The 26413-nt window shown below is 43.3% G+C and overlaps 1 protein-coding gene across 5 annotated transcripts in view; it reads left to right on the top strand.

Moving 5' to 3' along the window:
* The window catches only part of efl1 (elongation factor like GTPase 1), a 109286-nt gene that overhangs the window by 54549 nt on the left and 28324 nt on the right, over positions 1 to 26413 (top strand). For all 5 annotated transcript variants that reach the window (XM_052507794.1, XM_052507793.1, XM_052507795.1 and 2 more), the window contains exons 16-17: positions 14842 to 14973; positions 15863 to 16010. In XM_052507794.1, the coding sequence (XP_052363754.1) occupies positions 14842 to 14973; positions 15863 to 16010 (280 nt within the window). The remainder of the gene's footprint in view (positions 1 to 14841; positions 14974 to 15862; positions 16011 to 26413) is intronic.

Here is a 26413-nt window from a genome sequence, read left to right as displayed (position 1 = left end):
CCACTCACACAGTGTTGTATGTAAAAGGATCCAGGGTAGGATTAATATATGAAGTGATTTTATGGTGGTGTTTGATTTAATGGTTAAAACCTCCTGCTTGTTATATCCTGTTTCCCCCTGATCTGGTCATGTCCTATACAGACAGAGATCCTGTAATGACTTGACATTGTGTGCAGCCAGGGTTGTGTGCATGGGGTCTTGTAGTCTGTGTGTGTAGACTGTTGCTCCAGCCCAGCTGGAAGGCCAGTATTGCATACCTTCAGGACTGGAGTTGCCCAGTGCTCTCCTGTTGTAAGCCGTTGTTCGTTAAGAGATAAGGTTGCCTCATGCCCCTCTCGTTCCCCCTTTATGCCAGGAAGATGATGTTTGCATCCCAAATTATACACTAGTGCTTAGAGCGTTGGACCAGGAACTGAAAGGTTGCTGGTTCAAATCTCCAAGCTGACAAGAATCTGCCGATGTGCCCTTGAGCAAGGCACTTAACACTAATAGGTCTGTAAATCACTCTGGATAAGAGCATCTGCTAAATGACTGAAATGGAAATGAAAATAGTGCGCTGCTTTTGACCAGTGCCAACAAAATTGGAAGATCCCAAATGGCACCCTGAATCCTCATAGTGAACTACTTTAGATCAGAACACAGACACACATACAGACACACTGCATTTGAGATATGCCCATTGACCCTAAACAAACAAGATGTGCCTGGAGTTTCTGCTGAAAGTGAGGGAGTTTTCCTGAACTGCCAAATGGCACCCTATTCCCTCTATAGCACACTGCTTAGTGTGTTTAGTGTGGAATATGATGGCACCCTGTTCAGTGTAATTTAGTGTGGAATGTAATGGCACCCTATTCAGTGTTTTAGTGTGGAATGTAATGGTAGCCGTTTTCTAAAGTGCACATTAAATGAGTCATAAGGATTGGAGTGGGCTGGTCCCCGCTATTAGTTAGAGCCAACACCTGGAGATGTTCACAGAGAGTGTGTGTGTGTACGATTGCAGTGCACAACAGTGTGTGTGTGTGTGTGTGTGTGTGTGTGTGTGTGTGTGTGTGTGTGTGTGTGTGTGTGTGTGTGTGTGAAGACAGTGGGGGAATGACTCAAGTGAGCAGAAAGGTGTCCTGGCAGTCCTTGCCTCATAGGATGCCTGTTGGAGCAGTGATATCACAATGGTTAGGGAGGGAGGGAGATGTGGGCAGTGACACGGCTTTAGGATCCAAAAGGATCCCGTTCTTCTTGTCTCTTAATACATTTTAACCTAAACTCAACCAGCTATGGTCATGAAGACCATAGTTGTCATGAAGACCATAGTTGTCATGAAGAACATAGTGGTCATGAAGACCATAGTGGTCATGAAGAACATAGTTGTCATGAAGAACATAGTTGTCATGAAGAACATAGTTGTCATGAAGAACATAGTTGTCATGAAGAACATAGTTGTCATGAAGAACATAGTTGTCATGAAGAACATAGTTGTCATGAAGAACATAGTTGTCATGAAGAACATAGTTGTCATGAAGAACATAGTTGTTTTGAAGACCATAGTTGTCATGAAGACCATAGTTGTTATGAAGACCATAGTTGTTATGAAGACCATAGTTGTCATGAAGACCATAGTTGTCATGAAGAACATAGTTGTCATGAAGACCATAGTTGTCATGAAGAACATAGTTGTCATGAAGAACATAGTTGTCATGAAGAACATAGTTGTCATGAAGAACATAGTTGTCATGAAGACCATAGTTGTCATGAAGAACATAGTTGTCATGAAGAACATAGTTGTCATGAAGACCATAGTTGTCATGAAGAACATAGTTGTCATGAAGACCATAGTTGTCATGAAGAACATAGTTGTCATGAAGACCATAGTTGTCATGAAGAACATAGTTGTCATGAAGAACATAGTTGTCATGAAGAACATAGTTGTCATGAAGACCATAGTTGTCATGAAGACCATAGTTGTCATGAAGAACATAGTTGTCATGAAGAACATAGTTGTCATGAAGAACATAGTTGTCATGAAGAACATAGTTGTCATGAAGAACATAGTTGTCATGAAGAACATAGTTGTCATGAAGAACATAGTTGTCATGAAGAACATAGTTGTCATGAAGAACATAGTTGTCATGAAGAATAGTTGTCATAGTTAGTTGTCATGAAGAACATTGTCATGAAGAACATAGTTGTCATGAAGAACATAGTTGTCATGAAGAACATAGTTGTCATGAAGAACATAGTTGTTATGAAGAACATAGTTGTCATGAAGAACATAGTTGTCATGAAGACCATAGTTGTCATGAAGACCATAGTTGTCATGAAGAACATAGTTGTCATGAAGAACATAGTTGTCATGAAGAACATAGTTGTCATGAAGAACATAGTTGTTATGAAGAACATAGTTGTCATGAAGAACATAGTTGTCATGAAGAACATAGTTGTCATGAAGAACATAGTTGTCATGAAGAACATAGTTGTCATGAAGAACATAGTTGTTATGAAGAACATAGTTGTCATGAAGAACATAGTTGTTATGAAGAACATAGTTGTCATGAAGAACATAGTTGTCATGAAGAACATAGTTGTCATGAAGAACATAGTTGTCATGAAGAACATAGTTGTCATGAAGAACATAGTTGTCATGAAGAACATAGTTGTTATGAAGAACATAGTTGTCATGAAGAACATAGTTGTCATGAAGAACATAGTTGTCATGAAGAACATAGTTGTCATGAAGAACATAGTTGTTATGAAGAACATAGTTGTCATGAAGAACATAGTTGTCATGAAGAACATAGTTGTCATGAAGAACATAGTTGTCATGAAGACCATAGTTGTCATGAAGAACATAGTTGTCATGAAGACCATAGTTGTCATGAAGACCATAGTTGTCATGAAGAACATAGTTGTCATGAAGAACATAGTTGTCATGAAGAACATAGTTGTCATGAAGAACATAGTTGTCATGAAGAACATAGTTGTCATGAAGACCATAGTTGTCATGAAGAACATAGTTGTCATGAAGACCATAGTTGGTTGAGTATTAACATTAACCCTCGTAGCCTACAGGCAAAGAACAGTGATGGTTCATTTGTGGGTAATCAATCACTCAATTTTATTTTCCTTTGTTCTTGTAGATTTTTTGCAAAGATAATTCCTATTTGATTGAGAATGGAATGTTGTCCCTGTCTCATAGCGTCCAAAAATCTGTCTGTCCATTTGAAAGTATATATTAAAGAGGTCTTTGTCAGTTCACCCCCAACTACTCTCTCTAGCCAGAGGACAGAAGCTTTAATGTAATAATCAGTGTATTAGTTGGCTAGAGGTACATCCCCTCCTCTCCTGCCAATGCATATACACACACACACACACACACACACACACACACACACACACACACACACACACACACACACACACACACACACACACACACACACACACACACACACACACACACACACACACACACACACACACACACACACACACACACACACACACACACACACACACACACACACACACACACTGCAGAGTCAACTAGGGACTTTCCAGTGAAGGGAGATTCCATAGGATGTAAGAAGGAGCAGATTTCCAAGGCTCTGTCTGGCCTTGTACTTAATAAAACCGAATATACACACACACACATTTTAGCTATCTCCAGCCGCACATCCAGTATAATATTCAGTGTTTTCCAGTCTGGCTTCTCTCTCCTCTTCAAATAAGACCCATTTCCTTCGTAGAGTGACTGGTACATTCTGCCCTATTATTGGCTTTGAAGTCCCATTTTAACTTGGTAAAGGAATCCAATGTAGTCCAAAAGTATTTTTATTTTTTGAGCCTCAGTGGAGCCTGGTAGAGTTCAGACAGGACTGTTCTACTCATGGGTTCACTAGAGCCTGGTTGAGTTCAGACAGGACTGTTCTAATCATGGGTTCACTAGAGCCTGGTTGAGTTCAGACTGGACTGTTCTAATCATGGGTTCACTAGAGCCTGGTAGAGTTCAGACTGGACTGTTGTACTCATTGGTTCAGTTCAGTAAATCTGCATTGTCCCAGGAGGGCAGTTTGTGTGCAGCTTTAAAAAAAAGTAAAAAACCTACTTAATATAGAACAATGTGTTGAACCACTTACAAAACATACACAATGTAATTATGTGTAATTATGTTGCTATGAATCAGTTTGTCTTGTAATAATCAATCTGTGTCTGAATAAAACTACAGCCAACCAACTATCAATGTTTTTTGGGGTAAGGTTTTCCCTAACTGTCCATGGCAGATTGTACATGTTGAATCGGAACCAACTACAAGCAACTAGGTCCAGAAAAATAGCAACTGAAACTAGGTCCAGAAAAATACCAACTGAAACTAGGTCCAGAAAAATACCAACTGAAACTAGGTCCAGCAAATACCAACTGAAACTAGGTCCAGCAAATACCAACTGAAATTAGGTCCAGCAACGGCCAACTGAAACTAGGTCCAACAACGGCCAACTGAAACTAGGTCCAGCAACGACCAACTGAAACTAGGTCCAACAACGGCCAACTGAAACTAGGTCCAGCAAATACCAACTGAAACTAGGTCCAACAACGGCCAACTGAAACTAGGTCCAGCAAATACCAACTGAAACTAGGTCCAGCAAATACCAACTGAAACTAGGTCCAGCAACGGCCAACTGAAACTAGGTCCAACAACGGCCAACTGAAACTAGGTCCAACAACGGCCAACTGAAACTAGGTCCAGCAAATACCAACTGAAACTAGGTCCAGCAAATACCAACTGAAACTAGGTCCAGCAACGACCAACTGAAACTAGGTCCAGCAAATACCAACTGAAACTAGGTCCAGCAAATACCAACTGAAACTAGGTCCAGCAACGACCAACTGAAACTAGGTCCAGCAACGACCAACTGAAACTAGGTCCAGCAACGACCAACTGAAACTAGGTCCAGCAAATACCAACTGAAACTAGGTCCAGCAACAGCTAATTGAAACTAGGTCCAACAACGGCCAACTGAAACTAGGTCCAGCAACGACCAACTGAAACTAGGTCCAGCAAATACCAACTGAAACTAGGTCCAGCAACGACCAACTGAAACTAGGTCCAGCAACGACCAACTGAAACTAGGTCCAGCAACGACCAACTGAAACTAGGTCCAGCAACGGCCAACTGAAACTAGGTCCAACAACGGCCAACTGAAACTAGGTCCAGCAACGACCAACTGAAACTAGGTCCAGCAACGACCAACTGAAACTAGGTCCAGCAAATACCAACTGAAACTAGGTCCAGCAAATACCAACTGAAACTAGGTCCAGCAACGACCAACTGAAACTAGGTCCAGCAACGACCAACTGAAACTAGGTCCAGCAACGACCAACTGAAACTAGGTCCAGCAAATACCAACTGAAACTAGGTCCAGCAACAGCTAATTGAAACTAGGTCCAACAACGGCCAACTGAAACTAGGTCCAGCAACGACCAACTGAAACTAGGTCCAGCAAATACCAACTGAAACTAGGTCCAGCAACGACCAACTGAAACTAGGTCCAGCAACGACCAACTGAAACTAGGTCCAGCAACGACCAACTGAAACTAGGTCCAGCAAATACCAACTGAAACTAGGTCCAGCAACGGCTAATTGAAACTAGGTCCAGCAACGGCCAACTGAAACTATGTCCAGCAACGGCTAATTGAAACTAGGTCCAGCAGCGGCCAACTGAAACTAGGTCCAGCAACGACCAACTGAAACTAGGTCCAGCAAATACCAACTGAAACTAGGTCCAGCAACGACCAACTGAAACTAGGTCCAGCAACGACCAACTGAAACTAGGTCCAGCAAATACCAACTGAAACTAGGTCCAGCAACGACCAACTGAAACTAGGTCCAGCAACGACCAACTGAAACTAGGTCCAGCAACGACCAACTGAAACTAGGTCCAGCAAATACCAACTGAAACTAGGTCCAGCAACGGCTAATTGAAACTAGGTCCAGCAACGGCCAACTGAAACTAGGTCCAGCAACGATCAAATCAAATGTTATTTGTCACATACACATGGTTAGCAGATGTTAATGCGAGTGTAGCGAAATGCTTGTGCTTCTAGTTCTGACAATGCAGTGATAACCAACAAGTAATCTAACTAACAATTCCAAAACTACTGTCTTATACACAGTGTAAGGGGATAAAGAATATGTACATAAGGATATATGAATGAGTGATGGTACAGAGCAGCATACAGTAGATGGTATCGAGTACAGTATATACATATGAGATGAGTATGTAAACAAAGTGGCATAGTTAAAATGGCTGGTGATACATGTATTACATAAGGATGCAGTCGATGATATAGAGTACAGTATATACGTATGCATATGAGATGAATAATGTAGGGTAAGTAACATTATATAAGGTAGCATTGTTTAAAGTAGCTAGTGATATATTTACATAATTTCCCATCAATTCCCATTATTAAAGTGGCTGGAGTTGAGTCAGTGTGTTGGCAGCAGCCACTCAATGTTAGTGGTGGCTGTTTAACAGTCTGATGGCCTTGAGATAGAAGCTGTTTTTCAGTCTCTCGGTCCCAGCTTTGATGCACCTGTACTGACCTCGCCTTCTGAATGATAGCGGGGTGAACAGGCAGTGGCTCGGGTGGTTGTTGTCCTTGATGATCTTTATGGCCTTCCTGTAACATCGGGTGGTGTAGGTGTCCTGGAGGGCAGGTCGTTTGCCCCCGGTGATGCGTTTTGCAGACCTCACTACCCTCTGGAGAGCCTTACGGTTGAGGGCGGAGCAGTTGCCGTACCAGGCGGTGATACAACCCGCCAGGATGCTCTCGATTGTGCATCTGTAGAAGTTTGTGAGTGCTTTTGGTGACAAGCCGAATTTCTTCAGCCTCCTGAGGTTGAAGAAGCGCTGCTGCGCCTTCTTCAAGATGCTGTCTGTGTGAGTGGACCAATTCAGTTTGTCTGTGATGTGTATGCCGAGGAACTTAAAACTTGCTACCCTCTCCACTACTGTTCCATCGATGTGGATAGGGGGGTGTTCCCTCTGCTGTTTCCTGAAGTCCACAATCATCTCCTTAGTTTTGTTGACGTTGAGTGTGAGGTTATTTTCCTGACACCACACTCCGAGGGCCCTCACCTCCTCCCTGTAGGCCGTCTCGTCGTTGTTGGTAATCAAGCCTACCACTGTTGTGTCGTCCGCAAACTTGATGATTGAGTTGGAGGCGTGCGTGGCCACGCAGTCATGGGTGAACAGGGAGTACAGGAGAGGGCTCAGAACGCACCCTTGTGGGGCCCCGGTGTTGAGGATCAGCGGGGAGGAGATGTTGTTGCCTACCCTCACCACCTGGGGGCGGCCCGTCAGGAAGTCCAATACCCAGTTGCACAGGGCGGGGTCCTGTGCAACTGAAACTAGGTCCGCAACGAACAACTGAAACTAGGTCCAGCAACGGCCAACTGAAACTAACTTACACACCTGGCCAATTAGTTCAACAACCGTCTGGAGACTGTGTGATTGGCTCTAGTTGGATAGATTTCTCTCTCTCTCACACACACGCACACACACACACACACACACACACACACACACACACACACACACACACACACACACACACACACACACACACACACACACACACACACACACACACACACACAGCATCTCAAATCATTTAGGCTAGATCAGGTTCCTGTGCCCTCCACGCATGTTAGTCAGTTAAGTTCTTTAGCCAAGGACGGCTTTTGTTCCTTAGTTGTATTGTTCCTTGTGTGACTGAGTGGGCTGTGGGTTGGATCACAGGGAGTCAGCTCAACTTCTGAGTCATCAGCTTCTCTGGCTACAAACACACATCACACACCAGACCCCAGTTAGATGTCTAGCATCTGTTCCGCTTGAACGTGTGTGTGTGTGTGTGTGTGTGTGTGTGTGTGTGTGTGTGTGTGTGTGTGTGTGTGTGTGTGTGTGTGTGTGTGTGTGTGTGTGTGTGTGTTGTGTGTGTGTGTGCTCGATCAACTTCTTATAATGGTGTGCATATATCCAGTTGTAAGTCAGTTTCTAGGTAGAAATAAGACCAAGTTAATGCAGACAGTATTCCATTTTTTTGTTCAATGTATTTTTTTAAACTTTAGTTTTTTACCTTTTATTTTTATATATATTTTAATCATTGTTATAGTTATTTTTCCCCCCAATTTGCAAGTTAGTCTTGTCTCATCATTGCAACTCCCATACGGACACGGGAGAGGCGAAGGTCAAGATTCATGCGTCCTCTGAAACACGACCCTGCCAAGCCGCACTGCTTCGAGAGAGAATTTGAGTTAATACCACTCCGACAATTTCTGTTGGTAACAGATACCTTTAAAAGGATCTCGTCTTGGTATTTCTGTCCATTCAAATTGACATCGATAAAATGCAATTGTGTTCATTGTCTGTAGTAAATGCCTGCCCACACCATAACCCCACCACCATCATGGGACACTCTGTTCACAACGTTGACATCAACAAACTGCTCGCCCACACTAGGCATGTTTTGAGGCCTGGTTGGACGTAAATGCCAAATTCTCTAAAATGAACATTATGGCGGCTTATGGTAGAGAAATGAACATTCAACTCTCTGGCAACAGCTCTGGTGAACATTCCTGCAGTCAGCATGCCAATTGCAGGTGGATGGATTATCTTGGTAAAGAAGAAATGCTCACTAACTAATGTGTGCACAACATTTTAAACATTTCTGGGTTATTTTATTTATACTCATGAAACATGTGACCAACACTTTACATGTTGCGTTTTATATTTTTGTTCCGTGTAGAAGACATGTGTGACTGAGGTGAAAAGTTGAAGAGTGGCAGGATTTATGTAGTACTCATTAAAATACTATCTGAAGCTGTGGCTCATTGTTCAGCCTGCTGTTTTAAAGAGCCACGCTTACATTTGCCAGAGTCTCCTGCCCTGCCCCCGCTGTTTGTGCGATTGCAGGAAGTCATCAGCGGTAGGATAAAGATGGCGGTGTAGTTGAGGCCGGCTGAGCCCCTTAAAATGGACACAAAGGAGGCCTGTGTCCAGCCTCCATTCTCCATTACAGTCCTGGATTGTGTTTATTGGGGCATGCGACCGAAAATATTTTGCAACAGAAAAAGGAAAATTAATATTTCTCATTGGACGAATTATCTTCCTGTTTCAGTCCGTGTTCTTCCGTTTGCTTCCTAATGAACATGACCCTGGCCTAGCCTGCCCATCCATTACTGCACTAAAGCTAGCTAATCGTAGCCTGGTCGCAGAGCTGTTGGTGCTGTCTTGCCAACTCCTATGGTCAATGTCATGCCAAACAACAATAGGCGTCAGCCATACGGCACAAACAGATCTGGGACCAGGCTCATCTTACCTCCAGTTTAATTCATCCAAAACACTTTTCAACATCACAGTTCAGTTGAACAAAACATCATCAGAGAATTGAAAATAAAGAACGACTAACTCTTTGGATACAGTCTGGTCTCTCAGCTCTGACACGGTAGAATAGACTCAAGAGAGAGTGATAAACAGAAAGGGAAGAAGGAGAGAGAGAGAGTGATAACAGAAAGGGAAGAAGGAGAGAGAGAGAGAGTGAGAGTGATAACAGAAAGGGAAGGAGAGAGAGAGTGATAACAGAAAGGGAAGAAGGAGAGAGAGAGAGAGAACAGAAAGGGAAGAAGGAGAGAGAGAGAACAGAAAGGGAAGAAGGAGAGAGAGAGAACAGAAAGGAAAGAAGGAGAGAGAGAGTGATAACAGAAAGGGAAGAAGGAGAGAGTGATAACAGAAAGGGAAGAAGGAGAGAGAGAGTGATAACATTTACATTACATTTAAGTCATTTAGGGAAGAAGGAGAGAGAGAGAGTGATAAACAGAAAGGGAAGAAGGAGAGAGAGAGAGTGAGAGTGATAACAGAAAGGGAAGAAGGAGAGAGAGAGTGATAACAGAAAGGGAAGAAGGAGAGAGAGAGATAACAGAAAGGGAAGAAGGAGAGAGAGAGTGATAACAGAAAGGGAAGAAGGGGAGAGAGAGATAACAGAAAGGGAAGGAGAGAGAGAGTGATAACAGAAAGGGAAGAAGGAGAGAGAGAGAGAGGGATAACAGAAAGTGAAGAAGGAGAGAGAGAGATAACAGAAAGTGAAGAAGGAGAGAGAGAGAGATAACAGAAAGGAAAGAAGGAGAGAGAGTGATAACAGAAAGGGAAGAAATAGAGGGTGATAACAGAAAGGGAAGAAGGAGAGAGAGAGTGATAACAGAAAGGGAAGAAGGAGAGAGAGAGAGAGAGTGATAACAGAAAGGGAAGAAGGAGAGAGAGAGAGTGATACACAGAAAGGGAAGAAGGAGAGAGAGAGATAACAGAAAGGAAAGAAGGAGAGAGAGAGTGATAACAGAAAGGGAAGAAATAGAGAGTGATAACAGAAAGGGAAGAGAGAGAGAGAACAGAAAGGGAAGAAGGAGAGAGAGAGAGATAACAGAAAGGGAAGAAGGAGAGAGAGAGAGAGTGATAACAGAAAGGGAAGAAGGAGAGAGAGAGTGATAACAGAAAGGGAAGAAGGAGAGAGAGAGATAACAGAAAGGGAAGAAGGAGAGAGAGAGATAACAGAAAGGGAAGAAGGAGAGAGAGATAACAGAAAGGGAAGAAAGAGAGAGTGATAACAGAAAGGGAAGAAGGAGAGAGAGAGTGATAACAGAAAGGGAAGAAGGAGAGAGAGAGAGAGAGATAACAGAAAGGGAAGAAGGAGAGAGAGAGAGAACAGAAAGGGAAGAAGGAGAGAGAGAGTGATAACAGAAAGGGAAGAAGGAGAGAGAGAGAGAGTGATAAACAGAAAGGGAAGAAGGAGAGAGAGAGAGATAACAGAAAGGAAAGAAGGAGAGAGAGAGAGATAACAGAAAGGAAAGAAGGAGAGAGAGAGTGATAACAGAAAGGGAAGAAAGAGAGAGTGATAACAGAAAGGGAAGAAGGAGAGAGAGAGAGTGATAAACAGAAAGGGAAGAAGGAGAGAGAGAGAGAACAGAAAAGGAAGAAGGAGAGAGAGAGAGTGATAACAGAAAGGGAAGAAGGAGAGAGAGAGTGATAAACAGAAAGGGAAGAAGGAAGAGAGAGAGAGAGAGAGCAGAAAGGAAGAGAGAGTGATAACAGAAAGGAAGAAGGAGAGAGAGAGTGATAACAGAAAGGGAAGAAGGAGAGAGAGAGAGAGTGATAAACAGAAAGGGAAGAAGGAGAGAGAGAGAGATAACAGAAAGGAAAGAAGGAGAGAGAGAGTGATAACAGAAAGGGAAGAAATAGAGAGTGATAACAGAAAGGGAAGAAGGAGAGAGAGAGTGATAACAGAAAGGGAAGAAAGAGAGAGTGATAACAGAAAGGGAAGAAGGAGAGAGAGAGAGTGATAAACAGAAAGGGAAGAAGGAGAGAGAGAGCGCAGAAAGGAAAGAAGGAGAGGGAGAGTGATAACAGAAAGGGAAGAAGGAGAGAGGGAGAGATAACAGAAAGGGAAGAAGGAGAGAGAGAGAGATAACAGAAAGGGAAGAAGGAGAGAGAGAGAGAGTGATAACAGAAAGGAAAGAAGAGAGTGATAAACAGAAAGGGAAGAAGGAGAGCTAGAGGAAGGGATATGTTCTCCCCTTTGTCAGGAGCCACCAGGCAACCTTCTCTACTAAGCCATATGGGTAGGTTATGGATAGGGCCCTCTTCCTCTGCTACAGTACTAAACCATCTCCTCTTTCCTCCCCTCTATCTTCCCTTACCTCTTTCTTCCCCCCAGGCTACATTAGCCTCAGTGTTCCTCAGAGACTTGAACCTTCTGATAGCAGGGAAATTATTTTCTCTCCCTGCCTCTCTCTCTTCATCCCTCTCTTTTCTAATCTGTCTCTCCTATTCTCGCTATACACCAAGTCACTTGGCTCTGTCATAACCTCACATGGCCTCTCCTATCATTGCTATGCAGACGACACACAATTAATCTTCTCCTTTCCCCCTTCTGATGACCAGGTGGCGAATCGCATCTCTGCATGTCTGGCAGACATATCAGTGTGGATGACGGATCACCACCTCAAGCTGAACCTCGGCAAGACGGAGCTGCTCTTCCTCCCGGGGAAGGACTGCCCGTTCCATGATCTTGCCATCACGGTTGACAACTCCATTGTGTCCTCCTCCCAGAGCGCTAAGAACCTTGGCGTGATCCTGGACAACACCCTGTCGTTCTCAACTAACATCAAGGCGGTGGCCCGTTCCTGTAGGTTCATGCTCTACAACATCAGCAGAGTACGACCCTGCCTCACACAGGAAGCGGCACAGGTCCTAATCCAGGCACTTGTCATCTCCCGTCTGGATTACTGCAACTCGCTGTTGGCTGGGCTCCCTGCCTGTGCCATTAAACCCCTACAACTCATCCAGAACGCCGCAGCCCGTCTGGTGTTCAACCTTCCCAAGTTCTCTCACGTCACCCCGCTCCTCCGCTCTCTCCACTGGCTTCCAGTTGAAGCTTGCATCCGCTACAAGACCATGGTGCTTGCCTACGGAGCTGTGAGGGGAACGGCACCTCAGTACCTCCAGGCTCTGATCAGGCCCTACACCCAAACAAGGGCACTGCGTTCATCCACCTCTGGCCTGCTCGCCTCCCTACCACTGAGGAAGTACAGTTCCCGCTCAGCCCAGTCAAAACTGTTCGCTGCTCTGGCTCCCCAATGGTGGAACACACTCCCTCACGACGCCAGGACAGCGGAGTCAATCACCACCTTCCGGAGACACCTGAAACCCCACCTCTTTAAGGAATACCTAGGATAGGATAAGTAATCCTTCTCCCCCCTTAAAAGATTTAGATGCACTATTGTAAAGTGGCTGTTCCATTGGATGTCATAAGGTGAATGCACCAATTTGTAAGTCGCTCTGGATAAGAGCGTCTGCTAAATGACTTAAATGTAATGTAAATGTCTCTCTCTCTCGTTCTCTTTCACTCTTCCTTTCTCTTTCTCTCTTGCACATTTCTTGGCCTTTTGTCTCCTCCTTCCTCTCACACATTTTCTCTGTGTTTCTATCTCCCTGTGTGATTCTCTCACTCACTTGACTGAAGCAGAGACAAACCTAGTCTCATTATTCTCTCTCTGTTTGTGTGTTTCTCTCACTCACTTGACTGAAGCAGAGACAAACCTAGTCTCATTATTCTCTCTCTGTGTGTGTGTTTCTCTCACTCACTTGACTGAAGCAGAGACAAACCTAGTCTCATTATTCTCTCTCTGTGTGTGTGATTCTCTCACTCACTTGACTGAAGCAGAGACAAACCTAGTCTCATTATTCTCTCTCTGTGTGTGTGTTTCTCTCACTCACTTGACTGAAGCAGAGACAAATCTAGTCTCATTATTCTCTCTCTCTCTGTGTGTTTCTCTCCCTCACTTGTGTCTGAAACAGAGACAAAGCTCGTCTCATTATTCTCTCTCTCTCTGTGTTTCTCTCACTCACTTGACTGAAGCAGAGACAAACTAGTCTCATTATTCTCTCTCTGTGTGTTTCTCTCCCTCACTTGACTGAAGCAGAGACAAACCTAGTCTCATTATTCTCTCTCTGTGTGTCTCTCCCTCACTTGTCTGAAACAGAGACAAAGCTAGTCTCATTATTCTCTCTCTCTCTGTGTGTTTCTCTCCCTCACTTGTGTCTGAAACAGAGACAAACCTAGTCTCATTATTCTCTCTCTCTCTGTGTGTTTCTCTCCCTCACTTGTGTCTGAAACAGAGACAACGCTAGTCTCATAATTCTCTCTTTCTCTGTGTGTTTCTCTCCCTCACTTGACTGAAGCAGAGACAAACCTAGTCTCATTATTCTCTCTCTGTGTGTTTCTCTCCCTCACTTGTCTGAAACAGAGACAAACCTAGTCTCATTATTCTCTCTCTGTGTGTGTGTTTCTCTCACTCACTTGACTGAAGCAGAGACAAACCTAGTCTCATTATTCTCTCTCTGTGTGTGTCTCTCCCTCACTTGTCTGAAACAGAGACAAAGCTAGTCTCATTATTCTCTCTCTCTCTGTGTGTTTCTCTCCCTCACTTGTGTCTGAAACAGAGACAAACCTAGTCTCATTATTCTCTCTCTCTGTGTGTTTCTCTCCCTCACTTGTGTCTGAAACAGAGACAACGCTAGTCTCATAATTCTCTCTCTCTCTGTGTGTTTCTCTCCCTCATTTGTGTCTGAAACAGAGACAAAGCTCGTCTCATTCTCTCTCTCGCTGTGTTTCTCTCCCTCACTTGTGTCTGAAACAGAGACAAAGCTAGTCTCATTATTCTCTCTCTGTGTGTTTCTCTCCCTCACTTGTGTCTGAAACAGAGACAAAGCTAGTCTCATTATTCTCTCTCTCTCTGTGTGTTTCTCTCCCTCACGTGTGTCTGAAACAGAGACAAAGCTAGTCTCATTATTCTCTCTCTCTGTGTGTTTCTCTCCCTCACTTGTGTCTGAAACAGAGACAAAGCTGGTCTCATTATTCTCTCTCTCTGTGTTTCTCTCCCACCACTGAAGTGGTAGCTGCCCTAATAATGACGTTATCTTATCTCCAGAGCCACACTCTGTTCATGTCTCTCCAGGTGTCTGAATTCTCAGAGCAGGAGCTCTGATCTAGGATCAGGTCCTCTGCTGTTCATATCATCTTGTTCATTATGCCTCTCTTCCTCTAATCTCCTCGTCCCAGTCAGAGCAGGAACTCCCTCTGGTTCCTCTTATGGTTTCTTCCTACCTAGGGACTGTTTCCTTGTCACTACTGTCTCTCTGATCACTCTTTAGGCTCCAGCTGTTGTCAATCACTGTGACATGTGTTTGTAGAAAGTACTGGATTGATTAATTGATTGATGGATTGATTCCCTAGGTATTGGCGGTCTCGAGGAATGTGTGTTGAAGTCTGCGACCCTCTCCACCTCCCCTGCCCTCCCCCCTTTCATCCCCCTCAACTTCGAAGCTACTCCCATCGTACGAGTGGCCATCGAACCCAAACACCCAAGTAAGTGTCAAACACACACGGTTACACACAAACACACTTACATTGTGAATTTGTTGAGGTTGTTGCCTGTCAGTGATGTTTTTGTTGTCTGTCATCCGAGGTAAGATGCTAATGTTGAGAAGCTAACGTTCCTCCAGCACCCCAGCCAGCCAGCCATTCTGTCAACCAACCAGCTATTCAACCAGTCAGTCAGCCGATCAGCTGGTCCACAGATAGTCAGACATTCCTGCAGCTCTTCCGTGGTATTCGTTAGTATTATAGCTTAGGGCAACATTTGCCTCATATGGAGGGAGTTAGTCAGCTAGCAGTCAGTTAGCTAGTCTTAGAAAGATGGCTGGTATTTTAGTTTCAGGATAACTATTTTGGGAAGCTTCAAATAGTGTTTGTTTGTTTTCTTTTAAGTAGTTGCACTTAGTAGTTGAGCTGACTTGTAACCCTGAAAATTCAAACCCGTCCTGGGTTATGTTCATCAGGGCACTCATCAGAAAGTGTTTGAAAATGTTTTGCGACAGAAAATGAAAATGAGCATTTAATTCTGGATAAATCCAAGTAGTCCCTCCCTATTTTGTGATTTCTTCAGTTTGATGCCTAATGAACATGACCCAGGTAACGTCAGTCTAAGGTTTCTTAACGAAAGACAAATGTATGTTTGAATCCAGGGTGTATTATGTGCAGTAGGGCTCATACATGGAAATGATTCATGCTTAGTCTACTAAGAAGTACTTTTCTACAATCGTGTGTGTGTGTGTGTGTGTGTGTGTGTGTGTGTGTGTGTGTGTGTGTGTGTGTGTGTGTGTGTGTGTGTGTGTGTGTGTGTGTGTGTGTGTGTTTGGCATTTCTACACAGTGTGTGTGTGTCTGGGGTTTGTTGAGATCTAAAAACCCACAAGGTGAGATGCCTAAGCTGGTACGGGGTATGAGGCTGTTGAACCAGGCTGACCCGTGTGCTGAGGTTCTGATCCAGGAGACAGGAGAACACGTACTGGTCACGGCCGGAGAGGTCCACCTGCAACGCTGTCTGGACGACCTCCGAGAGAGGTGAGCCTCTAGTTTTCCTCTTTTGATTGACGAGTTCAGCGGTTTATTTCTACAGTTGGAAACAGAGAGGGAGAAACAGTAGGAAGGTTGGACGCAGGGATTGAACCCCGGTCTCCGTTGGAGAGAAGTATATTATGAGACTGAAGCCGGGAGCGTCATCACTTAAACATGAGCTCTGCACAGAGAGGTCTGTCAGTCACTCTTTATGGCTGTATCTATCTATCTATCTTTGTCTGTCTGTGATTTGAAATCTAGTCAATAGTAGTGACATTTTGACCAGACGCCCTGTAACAGAGTGTAGATGAGCAGCAGACGGCTCAGTTTGAGATGACTCAGCTTTTACACCGTCTGGCCCAGTCTCACACACTGATGATTGACATGATGATTCTGTGTGTGTGTAATGTTTCTGACTGAGAGTGGGTGTCTCTCTCTCTCTATAAAAAGTCATGTGTGATTATTGACTGGAGATGCTGTCTTTAGATGTCTCTTCTCCACTCTGATCATGTCATATTAGAAGAGAGAGAGAGAGAGAGAGAGAGAGAGAGAGAGAGAGAGAGAGAGAGAGAGAGAGAGAGAGAGAGAGAGAGAGAGAGAGAGAGAGAGAGAGAGAGAGAGAGAGAGAGAGAGAGAGAGAGAGAGAGAGAGAGAGAGAGAGAGAGAGAGAGAGAGAGAGAGAGAGAGAGAGAGAGAGAGAGAGAGAGAGAGAGAGAGAGAGAGATTCATAATCAATACCTAAAGCTGTTGTAAGACCACCCACACATGTGAATGTAGCATTTATCAGTCCAGTCCTGCTAAGATCCTGTATTATCTATGTGTATAGTACATAAAGACACCAGCATGTGTATCGTTGGAGGTGGGGAGATGTTTGAACACATCAACATAGATATTTCACAGCTTTATTTCAAATGGAGTTTTCATAACCCCATAAATCAAAGATTTCCATATGCTTTGATACTTTGAAAGTGATACAAAGTACAGTGGAGTCTAGGCCTGTGTCCCAAATGACATGCAGTGTGTTGCAGTGGGACAAATGTGCAGGCCTCAATCCTAAATATAGATGTCCATGTATATAGATGTTCAGGTGCGTTATCTCTTTAACATACATTAGTATGTCCAGATAAATCTTTGGGAGATTATTGAAATCATGAGGAAATTGGGATTTCTGGGAAACTTGGGAATTGAATAACTGGAATTTTACATCGCTAATGGTGAATATCCACAGTCCTAAAGTGTTAATTCCCCAGAAGAAAGAATGGGAATTAGAGATGACATGTCCTTCGGTGTAACCTTGGTACTAACTAAATCTGCATCTATCTGCATACGTTGTCCTTGTCACTCAGTTCATCTGTATAACTTATCAATGTAGAAGACAGAGTATTGATGAGAGGACCTTTCATTCAGCCAATCAGTCAAACTGGTAATCCTCCCACAACAGAATGATCGATGGCTACATTGGTTAACAAGTTATGGATTGGGCCAAGGACACAGAAAGTTAGGGAAACGGTCAACATGTAGTTTATCAACATTGGACTACACTAAAACATAATTTTCATGTTTCAATGAACTTACTCTCAGTACAACCTTTGGAAGAATCGAAGTTATCAATTATATTACAGCATTACACAGGCACACACACACACGCACACACACATTCATTTCCTAACGTTCTTATAAGGTCAACATGATTGTTGCTAACTCAAACACACTGACCAGATTTATAAAGATTCTCAGGGATCTTTACAGCTTTCCCCCTGGAAGATAACACAGGGTGATTTAGAAACAGTCCTAAACCTGCCGGAATGACAGGGCATCCAGGGACTGATCCCGTCTAGTAAATGTAATTCTATGTTTACAAATAGTCCAGGCCAGTCTGATTAGGTCACCCAGGCAGGTGAAACACTAGAATTACCTTGTATTCTCCTGTTTGGTGAATAACAGTCCCAGCCGTAGAGAGAGAACCATTTGTGTCTTTGTGTTCTATCTCTGTGGTCCCCACTGCATTTAATCAGGGGATGACTGCAATTGTTATTCTATGTTTGAAAATATGCCAGCCAGTCAGCTAGTCGGGCAAAGAGCAGGGCAGGACAGAGGAAGGGGAACCGTCTTGGCTGTGAATGCCGACTGACCCCATTGTGACACAACAACACACACAAGCAGACTGGCCCGTGGCCATTCACTCTCTAGCTCAGTAAGAGGTCAAACCCGTTTTAGCCACTCATGTGGCACGTGGGACTGTGACGTCACAGCGTCAGGATTCTGAAGCCGAAACAGCGCCAGGGTTGTCTCGCTGCCCTGGAAAGTGGGTCATCTGATCCTGACCAAGTTAAAGCTGGGGTGAACCAGGCAAACTTTTTTTATTTCTGCTCACTAATGCACACACACAAAACACAGCTTTTTTCATGTGTATTTTCTGGACTTTTTGGGTGTAAAAATGTATTCCCATTCAAAATCCAATTTTCCCTAACCCTTACACCTAAAAAGTCCTGAAAAATAAAATAATATCTTACCTTGTCAGGACATTCTGGTCCTGATAATGTAGGCAACATGTACACACAAAACACACATTCAGACACACAAAACCACACACTACACACACACGCAGCCATAGTTACAGTGGCTCCAAATCACCTCTAGATTCTAATGCCGCAGCAATAAAACAATTTCCTGTATGCACAGTTATGGTTTTCCAACTCACGATGCATTGGAGAAATGTCCAAATGATTAGAAGAAGAGGGTTCCTAAACGAGTTAGAAGAAGAGGGTTCCTAAACGAGTTAGAAGAAGAGGGTTCCTAAACGAGTTAGAAGAAGAGGGTTCCTAAACGAGTTAGAAGAAGAGGGTTCCTAAACGAGTTAGAAGAAGAGGGTTCCTAAACGAGTTAGAAGAAGAGGGTTCCTAAACGAGTTAGAAGAAGAGGGTTCCTAAACGAGTTAGAAGAAGAGGGTTCCTAAACGAGTTAGAAGAAGAGGGTTCCTAAACGAGTTAGAAGAAGAGGGTTCCTAAACGAGTTAGAAGAAGAGGGTTCCTAAACGAGTTAGAAGAAGAGGGTTCCTAAACGAGTTAGAAGAAGAGGGTTCCTAAACGAGTTAGAAGAAGAGGGTTCCTCAACGAGTTAGAAGAAGAGGGTTCCTAAATGAGTTAGAAGAAGAGGGTTCCTAAATGAGTTAGAAGAAGAGGGTTCCTAAATGAGGCTGTAAATCAGCAGTGTTCAGGATGGAGACTCATAGGCTGCCTCTCAGCTGACACCATGTTCCCCAAGTGCACTACTTTTGTACAGGAGCAGCTCTGGGCCGTTCTGGCTCAGACGAGGCAGACTTATCCAAGGCTCGATTACTTACTTTTGACCAGGGCCCATAGGTGGTCATCTGGGGGACACCAATATCTTCAACGCCGTGTGAGTTAGTGATAAAAATAATGAATGTCCGCAACTCTTTGATTTATTCAAGACACACAAACAGACAACTTGTACGTCCCAAATTTGACTCTATTCCCCATGTAGTGCACAACTTTTGCCCAGGGACAAGGTAGTAATCCACTACACATGGAATAGGGTGATCTTCATCAGGTCAAGTTGGTCTGGTTATTTATTAGTTTTGTTTCTGTCTAGCACCGGATTACTGGGTGTGTGTATTTCTCCTCTCCCACTGAATAAGTCATATCTCTCTGCTTGATTACTGGGTGTGTGTATTTCTCCTCTCCCACTGAATAAGTCATATCTCTCTGCTTGATTACTGGGTGTGTGTATTTCTCCCACTGAATAAGTCATATCTCTCTGTTGATTACTGGGTGTGTGTATTTCTCCTCTCCCACTGAATAAGTCATATCTCCCTGTTGATTACTGGGTGTGTGTATTTCTCCCACTGAATAAGTCATATCTCTCTGTTGATTACTGGGTGTGTGTATTTCTCCCACTGAATAAGTCATATCTCTCTGTTGATTACTGGGTGTGTGTATTTCTCCTCTCCCACTGAATAAGTCATATCTCCTGCTTGATTACTGGGTGTGTGTATTTCTCCTCTCCCACTGAATAAGTCATATCTTCCTGCTTGATTACTGGGTGTGTGAATATTTCTCCTCTCCCACTGAATAAGTCATATCTCTCTGCTTGATTACTGGGTGTGTGTATTTCTCCTCTCCCACTGAATAAGTCATATCTCTCTGCTTGATTACTGGGTGTGTGTATTTCTCCTCTCCCACTGAATAAGTCATATCTCCCTGCTTGATTACTGGGTGTGTGTATTTCTCCTCTCCCACTGAATAAGTCATATCTCTCTGCTTGATTACTGGGTGTGTGTATTTCTCCTCTCCCACTGAATAAGTCATATCTCTCTGCTTGATTACTGGGTGTGTGTATTTCTCCTCTCCCACTGAATAAGTCATATCTCCCTGCTTGATTACTGGGTGTGTGTATTTCTCCCACTGAATAAGTCATATCTCCCTGCTTGATTACTGGGTGTGTGTATTTCTCCTCTCCCACTGAATAAGTCATATCTCTCTGCTTGATTACTGGGTGTGTGTATTTCTCCTCTCCCACTGAATAAGTCATCTCCACTGAATAAGTCATATCTCCCTGCTTGATTACTGGGTGTGTGTATTTCTCCTCTCCCACTGAATAAGTCATATCTTCCTGCTTGATTACTGGGTGTGTGTATTTCTCCTCTCCCACTGAATAAGTCATATCTCTCTGCTTGATTACTGGGTGTGTGTATTTCTCCTCTCCCACTGAATAAGTCATATCTTCCTGCTTGATTACTGGGTGTGTGTATTTCTCCTCTCCCACTGAATAAGTCATATCTCCTGCTTGATTACTGAATAAGTCATATCTCCCTGCTTGATTACTGGGTGTGTGTATTTCTCCCACTGAATAAGTCATATCTCCACTGGGTGTGTGTAATGAATAAGTCATATCTCTCTGCTTGATTACTGGGTGTGTGTATTTCTCCTCTCCCACTGAATAAGTCATATCTCCCTGCTTGATTACTGGGTGTGAATAAGTCATTTCTCCTGGGTCCCACTGAATAAGTCATATCTCTCTGCTTGATTACTGGGTGTGTGTATTTCTCCTCCCCACTGAATAAGTCATATCTCCCTGCTTGATTACTGGGTGTGTGTATTTCTCCTCTCCCACTGAATAAGTCATATCTCTTGATTACTGGGTGTGTGTATTTCTCCTCCCACTGAATAAGTCATATCTCCCTGCTTGATTACTGGGTGTGTGTATTTCTCCTCTCCCACTGAATAAGTCATATCTCCCTGCTTGATTACTGGGTGTGAATAAGTCATTCTCCTCTTGATTACTCTCCACTGAATAAGTCATATCTCCTGCTTGATTACTGGGTGTGTGTATTTCTCCTCTCCCACTGAATAAGTCATATCTCTCTGCTTGATTACTGGGTGTGTGTATTTCTCCTCTCCCACTGAATAAGTCATATCTTCCTGCTTGATTACTGGGTGTGTGTATTTCTCCTCTCCCACTGAATAAGTCATATCTCTCTGCTTGATTACTGGGTGTGTGTATTTCTCCTCTCCCACTGAATAAGTCATATCTTCCTGCTTGATTACTGGGTGTGTGTATTTCTCCTCTCCCACTGAATAAGTCATATCTCCCTGCTTGATTACTGGGTGTGTGTATTTCTCCTCTCCCACTGAATAAGTCATATCTTCCTGCTTGATTACTGGGTGTGTGTATTTCTCCTCTCCCACTGAATAAGTCATATCTCTCTGCTTGATTACTGGGTGTGTGTATTTCTCCTCTCCCACTGAATAAGTCATATCTCCCTGCTTGATTACTGGGTGTGTGTATTTCTCCTCTCCCACTGAATAAGTCATATCTCTCTGCTTGATTACTGGGTGTGTGTATTTCTCCTCTGGGTGTGTGTATTTCCCACTGAATAAGTCATATCTCTCTGCTTGATTACTGGGTGTGTGTATTTCTCCTCTCCCACTGAATAAGTCATATCTCCCTGCTTGATTACTGGGTGTGTGTATTTCTCCCACTGAATAAGTCATATCTCCCTGCTTGATTACTGGGTGTGTGTATTTCTCCCACTGAATAAGTCATATCTCCCTGCTTGATTACTGGGTGTGTGTATTTCTCCTCTCCCACTGAATAAGTCATATCTTCCTGCTTGATTACTGGGTGTGTGTATTTCTCCTCTCCCACTGAATAAGTCATATCTCTCTGCTTGATTACTGGGTGTGTGTATTTCTCCTCTCCCACTGAATAAGTCATATCTCTCTGCTTGATTACTGGGTGTGTGTATTTCTCCTGAATAAGTCATCCCACTGAATAAGTCATATCTCTCTGCTTGATTACTGGGTGTGTGTATTTCTCCTCTCCCACTGAATAAGTCATATCTCCTGCTTGATTACTGGGTGTGTGTATTTCTCCTCTCCCACTGAATAAGTCATATCTCTCTGCTTGATTACTGGGTGTGTGTATTTCTCCTCTCCCACTGAATAAGTCATATCTCCCTGCTTGATTACTGGGTGTGTGTATTTCTCCTCTCCCACTGAATAAGTCATATCTCTCTGCTTGATTACTGGGTGTGTGTATTTCTCCTCTCCCACTGAATAAGTCATATCTCCTGCTTGATTACTGGGTGTGTGTATTTCTCCTCTCCCACTGAATAAGTCATATCTCTCTGCTTGATTACTGGGTGTGTGTATTTCTCCTCTCCCACTGAATAAGTCATATCTCTCTGCTTGATTACTGGGTGTGTGTATTTCTCCTCTCCCACTGAATAAGTCATATCTCCCTGCTTGATTACTGGGTGTGTGTATTTCTCCTCTCCCACTGAATAAGTCATATCTCCCTGCTTGATTACTGGGTGTGTGTATTTCTCCTCTCCCACTGAATAAGTCATATCTCTCTGCTTGATTACTGGGTGTGTGTATTTCTCCTCTCCCACTGAATAAGTCATATCTCCCTGCTTGATTACTGGGTGTGTGTATTTCTCCTCTCCCACTGAATAAGTCATATCTCTCTGCTTGATTACTGGGTGTGTGTATTTCTCCCACTGAATAAGTCATATCTCCCTGCTTGATTACTGGGTGTGTGTATTTCTCCCACTGAATAAGTCATATCTCTCTGCTTGATTACTGGGTGTGTGTATTTCTCCTCTCCCACTGAATAAGTCATATCTCCCTGCTTGATTACTGGGTGTGTGTATTTCTCCTCTCCCACTGAATAAGTCATATCTCTCTGCTTGATTACTGGGTGTGTGTATTTCTCCTCTCCCACTGAATAAGTCATATCTCCCTGCTTGATTACTGGGTGTGTGTATTTCTCCTCTCCCACTGAATAAGTCATATCTCTCTGCTTGATTACTGGGTGTGTGTATTTCTCCTCTCCCACTGAATAAGTCATATCTCTCTGCTTGATTACTGGGTGTGTGTATTTCTCCTCTCCCACTGAATAAGTCATATCTCTCTGCTTGATTACTGGGTGTGTGAATAAGTCATTCTCTTGATTACTGGGTGTGTGTATTTCTCTCCCACTGAATAAGTCATATCTCTCTGCTTGATTACTGGGTGTGTGTATTTCTCCTCTCCCACTGAATAAGTCATATCTCTGCTTGATTACTGGGTGTGTGTATTTCTCCTCTCCCACTGAATAAGTCATATCTCCTGCTTGATTACTGGGTGTGTGAATAAGTCATATCTCTCTGCTTGATTACTGGGTGTGTGTATTTCTCCCACTGAATAAGTCATATCTTCCTGCTTGATTACTGGGTGTGTGTATTTCTCCTCTCCCACTGAATAAGTCATATCTCTCTGCTTGATTACTGGGTGTGTGTATTTCTCCTCTCCCACTGAATAAGTCATATCTCCCTGCTTGATTACTGGGTGTGTGTATTTCTCCTCTCCCACTGAATAAGTCATATCTCTCTGCTTGATTACTGGGTGTGTGTATTTCTCCTCTCCCACTGAATAAGTCATATCTCTCTGCTTGATTACTGGGTGTGTGTATTTCTCCCACTGAATAAGTCATATCTCCCTGCTTGATTACTGGGTGTGTGTATTTCTCCTCTCCCACTGAATAAGTCATATCTCTCTGCTTGATTACTGGGTGTGTGTATTTCTCCTCTCCCACTGAATAAGTCATATCTCTCTGCTTGATTACTGGGTGTGTGTATTTCTCCCACTGAATAAGTCATATCTCTCTGCTTGATTACTGGGTGTGTGTATTTCTCCTCTCCCACTGAATAAGTCATATCTCTCTGCTTGATTACTGGGTGTGTGTATTTCTCCTCTCCCACTGAATAAGTCATATCTCTCTGCTTGATTACTGGGTGTGTGTATTTCTCCTCTCCCACTGAATAAGTCATATCTCTCTGCTTGATTACTGGGTGTGTGTATTTCTCCCACTGAATAAGTCATATCTCCTGGGTGTGTGTATTTCTCCTCTCCCACTGAATAAGTCATATCTCTCTGCTTGATTACTGGGTGTGTGTATTTCTCCTCTCCCACTGAATAAGTCATATCTCTCTGCTTGATTACTGGGTGTGTGTATTTCTCCTCTCCCACTGAATAAGTCATATCTCTCTGCTTGATTACTGGGTGTGTGTATTTCTCCTCTCCCACTGAATAAGTCATATCTCTCTGCTTGATTACTGGGTGTGTGTATTTCTCCTCTCCCACTGAATAAGTCATATCTCCCTGCTTGATTACTGGGTGTGTGTATTTCTCCTCTCCCACTGAATAAGTCATATCTCTCTGCTTGATTACTGGGTGTGTGTATTTCTCCTCTCCCACTGAATAAGTCATATCTTCCTGCTTGATTACTGGGTGTGTGTATTTCTCCTCTCCCACTGAATAAGTCATATCTCTCTGCTTGATTACTGGGTGTGTGTATTTCTCCTCTCCCACTGAATAAGTCATATCTCTCTGCTTGATTACTGGGTGTGTGTATTTCTCCTCTCCCACTGAATAAGTCATATCTTCCTGCTTGATTACTGGGTGTGTGTATTTCTCCTCTCCCACTGAATAAGTCATATCTCTCTGCTTGATTACTGGGTGTGTGTATTTCTCCTCTCCCACTGAATAAGTCATATCTCCTGCTTGATTACTGGGTGTGTGTATTTCTCCTCTCCCACTGAATAAGTCATATCTCCTGCTTGATTACTGGGTGTGTGAATATTTCTCCTCTCCCACTGAATAAGTCATATCTCCTGCTTGATTACTTGATTACTGGGTGTGTGTATTTCTCCTCTCCCACTGAATAAGTCATATCTCTCTGCTTGATTACTGGGTGTGTGTATTTCTCCTCTCCCACTGAATAAGTCATATCTCTCTGCTTGATTACTGGGTGTGTGTATTTCTCCTCTCCCACTGAATAAGTCATATCTCCTGCTTGATTACTGGGTGTGTGTATTTCTCCTCTCCCACTGAATAAGTCATATCTTCCTGCTTGATTACTGGGTGTGTGTATTTCTCCTCTCCCACTGAATAAGTCATATCTCTCTGCTTGATTACTGGGTGTGTGTATTTCTCCTCTCCCACTGAATAAGTCATATCTCTCTGCTTGATTACTGGGTGTGTGTATTTCTCCTCTCCCACTGAATAAGTCATATCTCTCTGCTTGATTACTGGGTGTGTGTATTTCTCCTCTCCCACTGAATAAGTCATATCTCTCTGCTTGATTACTGGGTGTGTGTATTTCTCCTCTCCCACTGAATAAGTCATATCTTCCTGCTTGATTACTGGGTGTGTGTATTTCTCCCACTGAATAAGTCATATCTCTCTGCTTGATTACTGGGTGTGTGTATTTCTCCCACTGAATAAGTCATATCTCCTGCTTGATTACTGGGTGTGTGTATTTCTCCTCTCCCACTGAATAAGTCATATCTCTCTGCTTGATTACTGGGTGTGAATAAGTATTTCTCCTGGGTGTGTGTATTTCTCCCACTGAATAAGTCATATCTCCTGCTTGATTACTGGGTGTGTGTATTTCTCCCACTGAATAAGTCATATCTCCCTGCTTGATTACTGGGTGTGTGTATTTCTCCTCTCCCACTGAATAAGTCATATCTCTCTGCTTGATTACTGGGTGTGTGTATTTCTCCCACTGAATAAGTCATATCTCTGCTTGATTACTGGGTGTGTGTATTTCTCCTCTCCCACTGAATAAGTCATATCTCTCTGCTTGATTACTGGGTGTGTGTATTTCTCCCACTGAATAAGTCATATCTCTCTGCTTGATTACTGGGTGTGTGTATTTCTCCTCTCCCACTGAATAAGTCATATCTCTCTGCTTGATTACTGGGTGTGTGTATTTCTCCTCTCCCACTGAATAAGTCATATCTCTCTGCTTGATTACTGGGTGTGTGTATTTCTCCTCTCCCACTGAATAAGTCATATCTCTCTGCTTGATTACTGGGTGTGTGTATTTCTCCTCTCCCA

Source organism: Oncorhynchus keta, unplaced genomic scaffold, assembly GCF_023373465.1.
Source record: "Oncorhynchus keta strain PuntledgeMale-10-30-2019 unplaced genomic scaffold, Oket_V2 Un_contig_3157_pilon_pilon, whole genome shotgun sequence".
NCBI lineage: Eukaryota > Metazoa > Chordata > Actinopteri > Salmoniformes > Salmonidae > Oncorhynchus > Oncorhynchus keta.
This window is presented reverse-complemented; position numbering and strand designations above follow the sequence as displayed.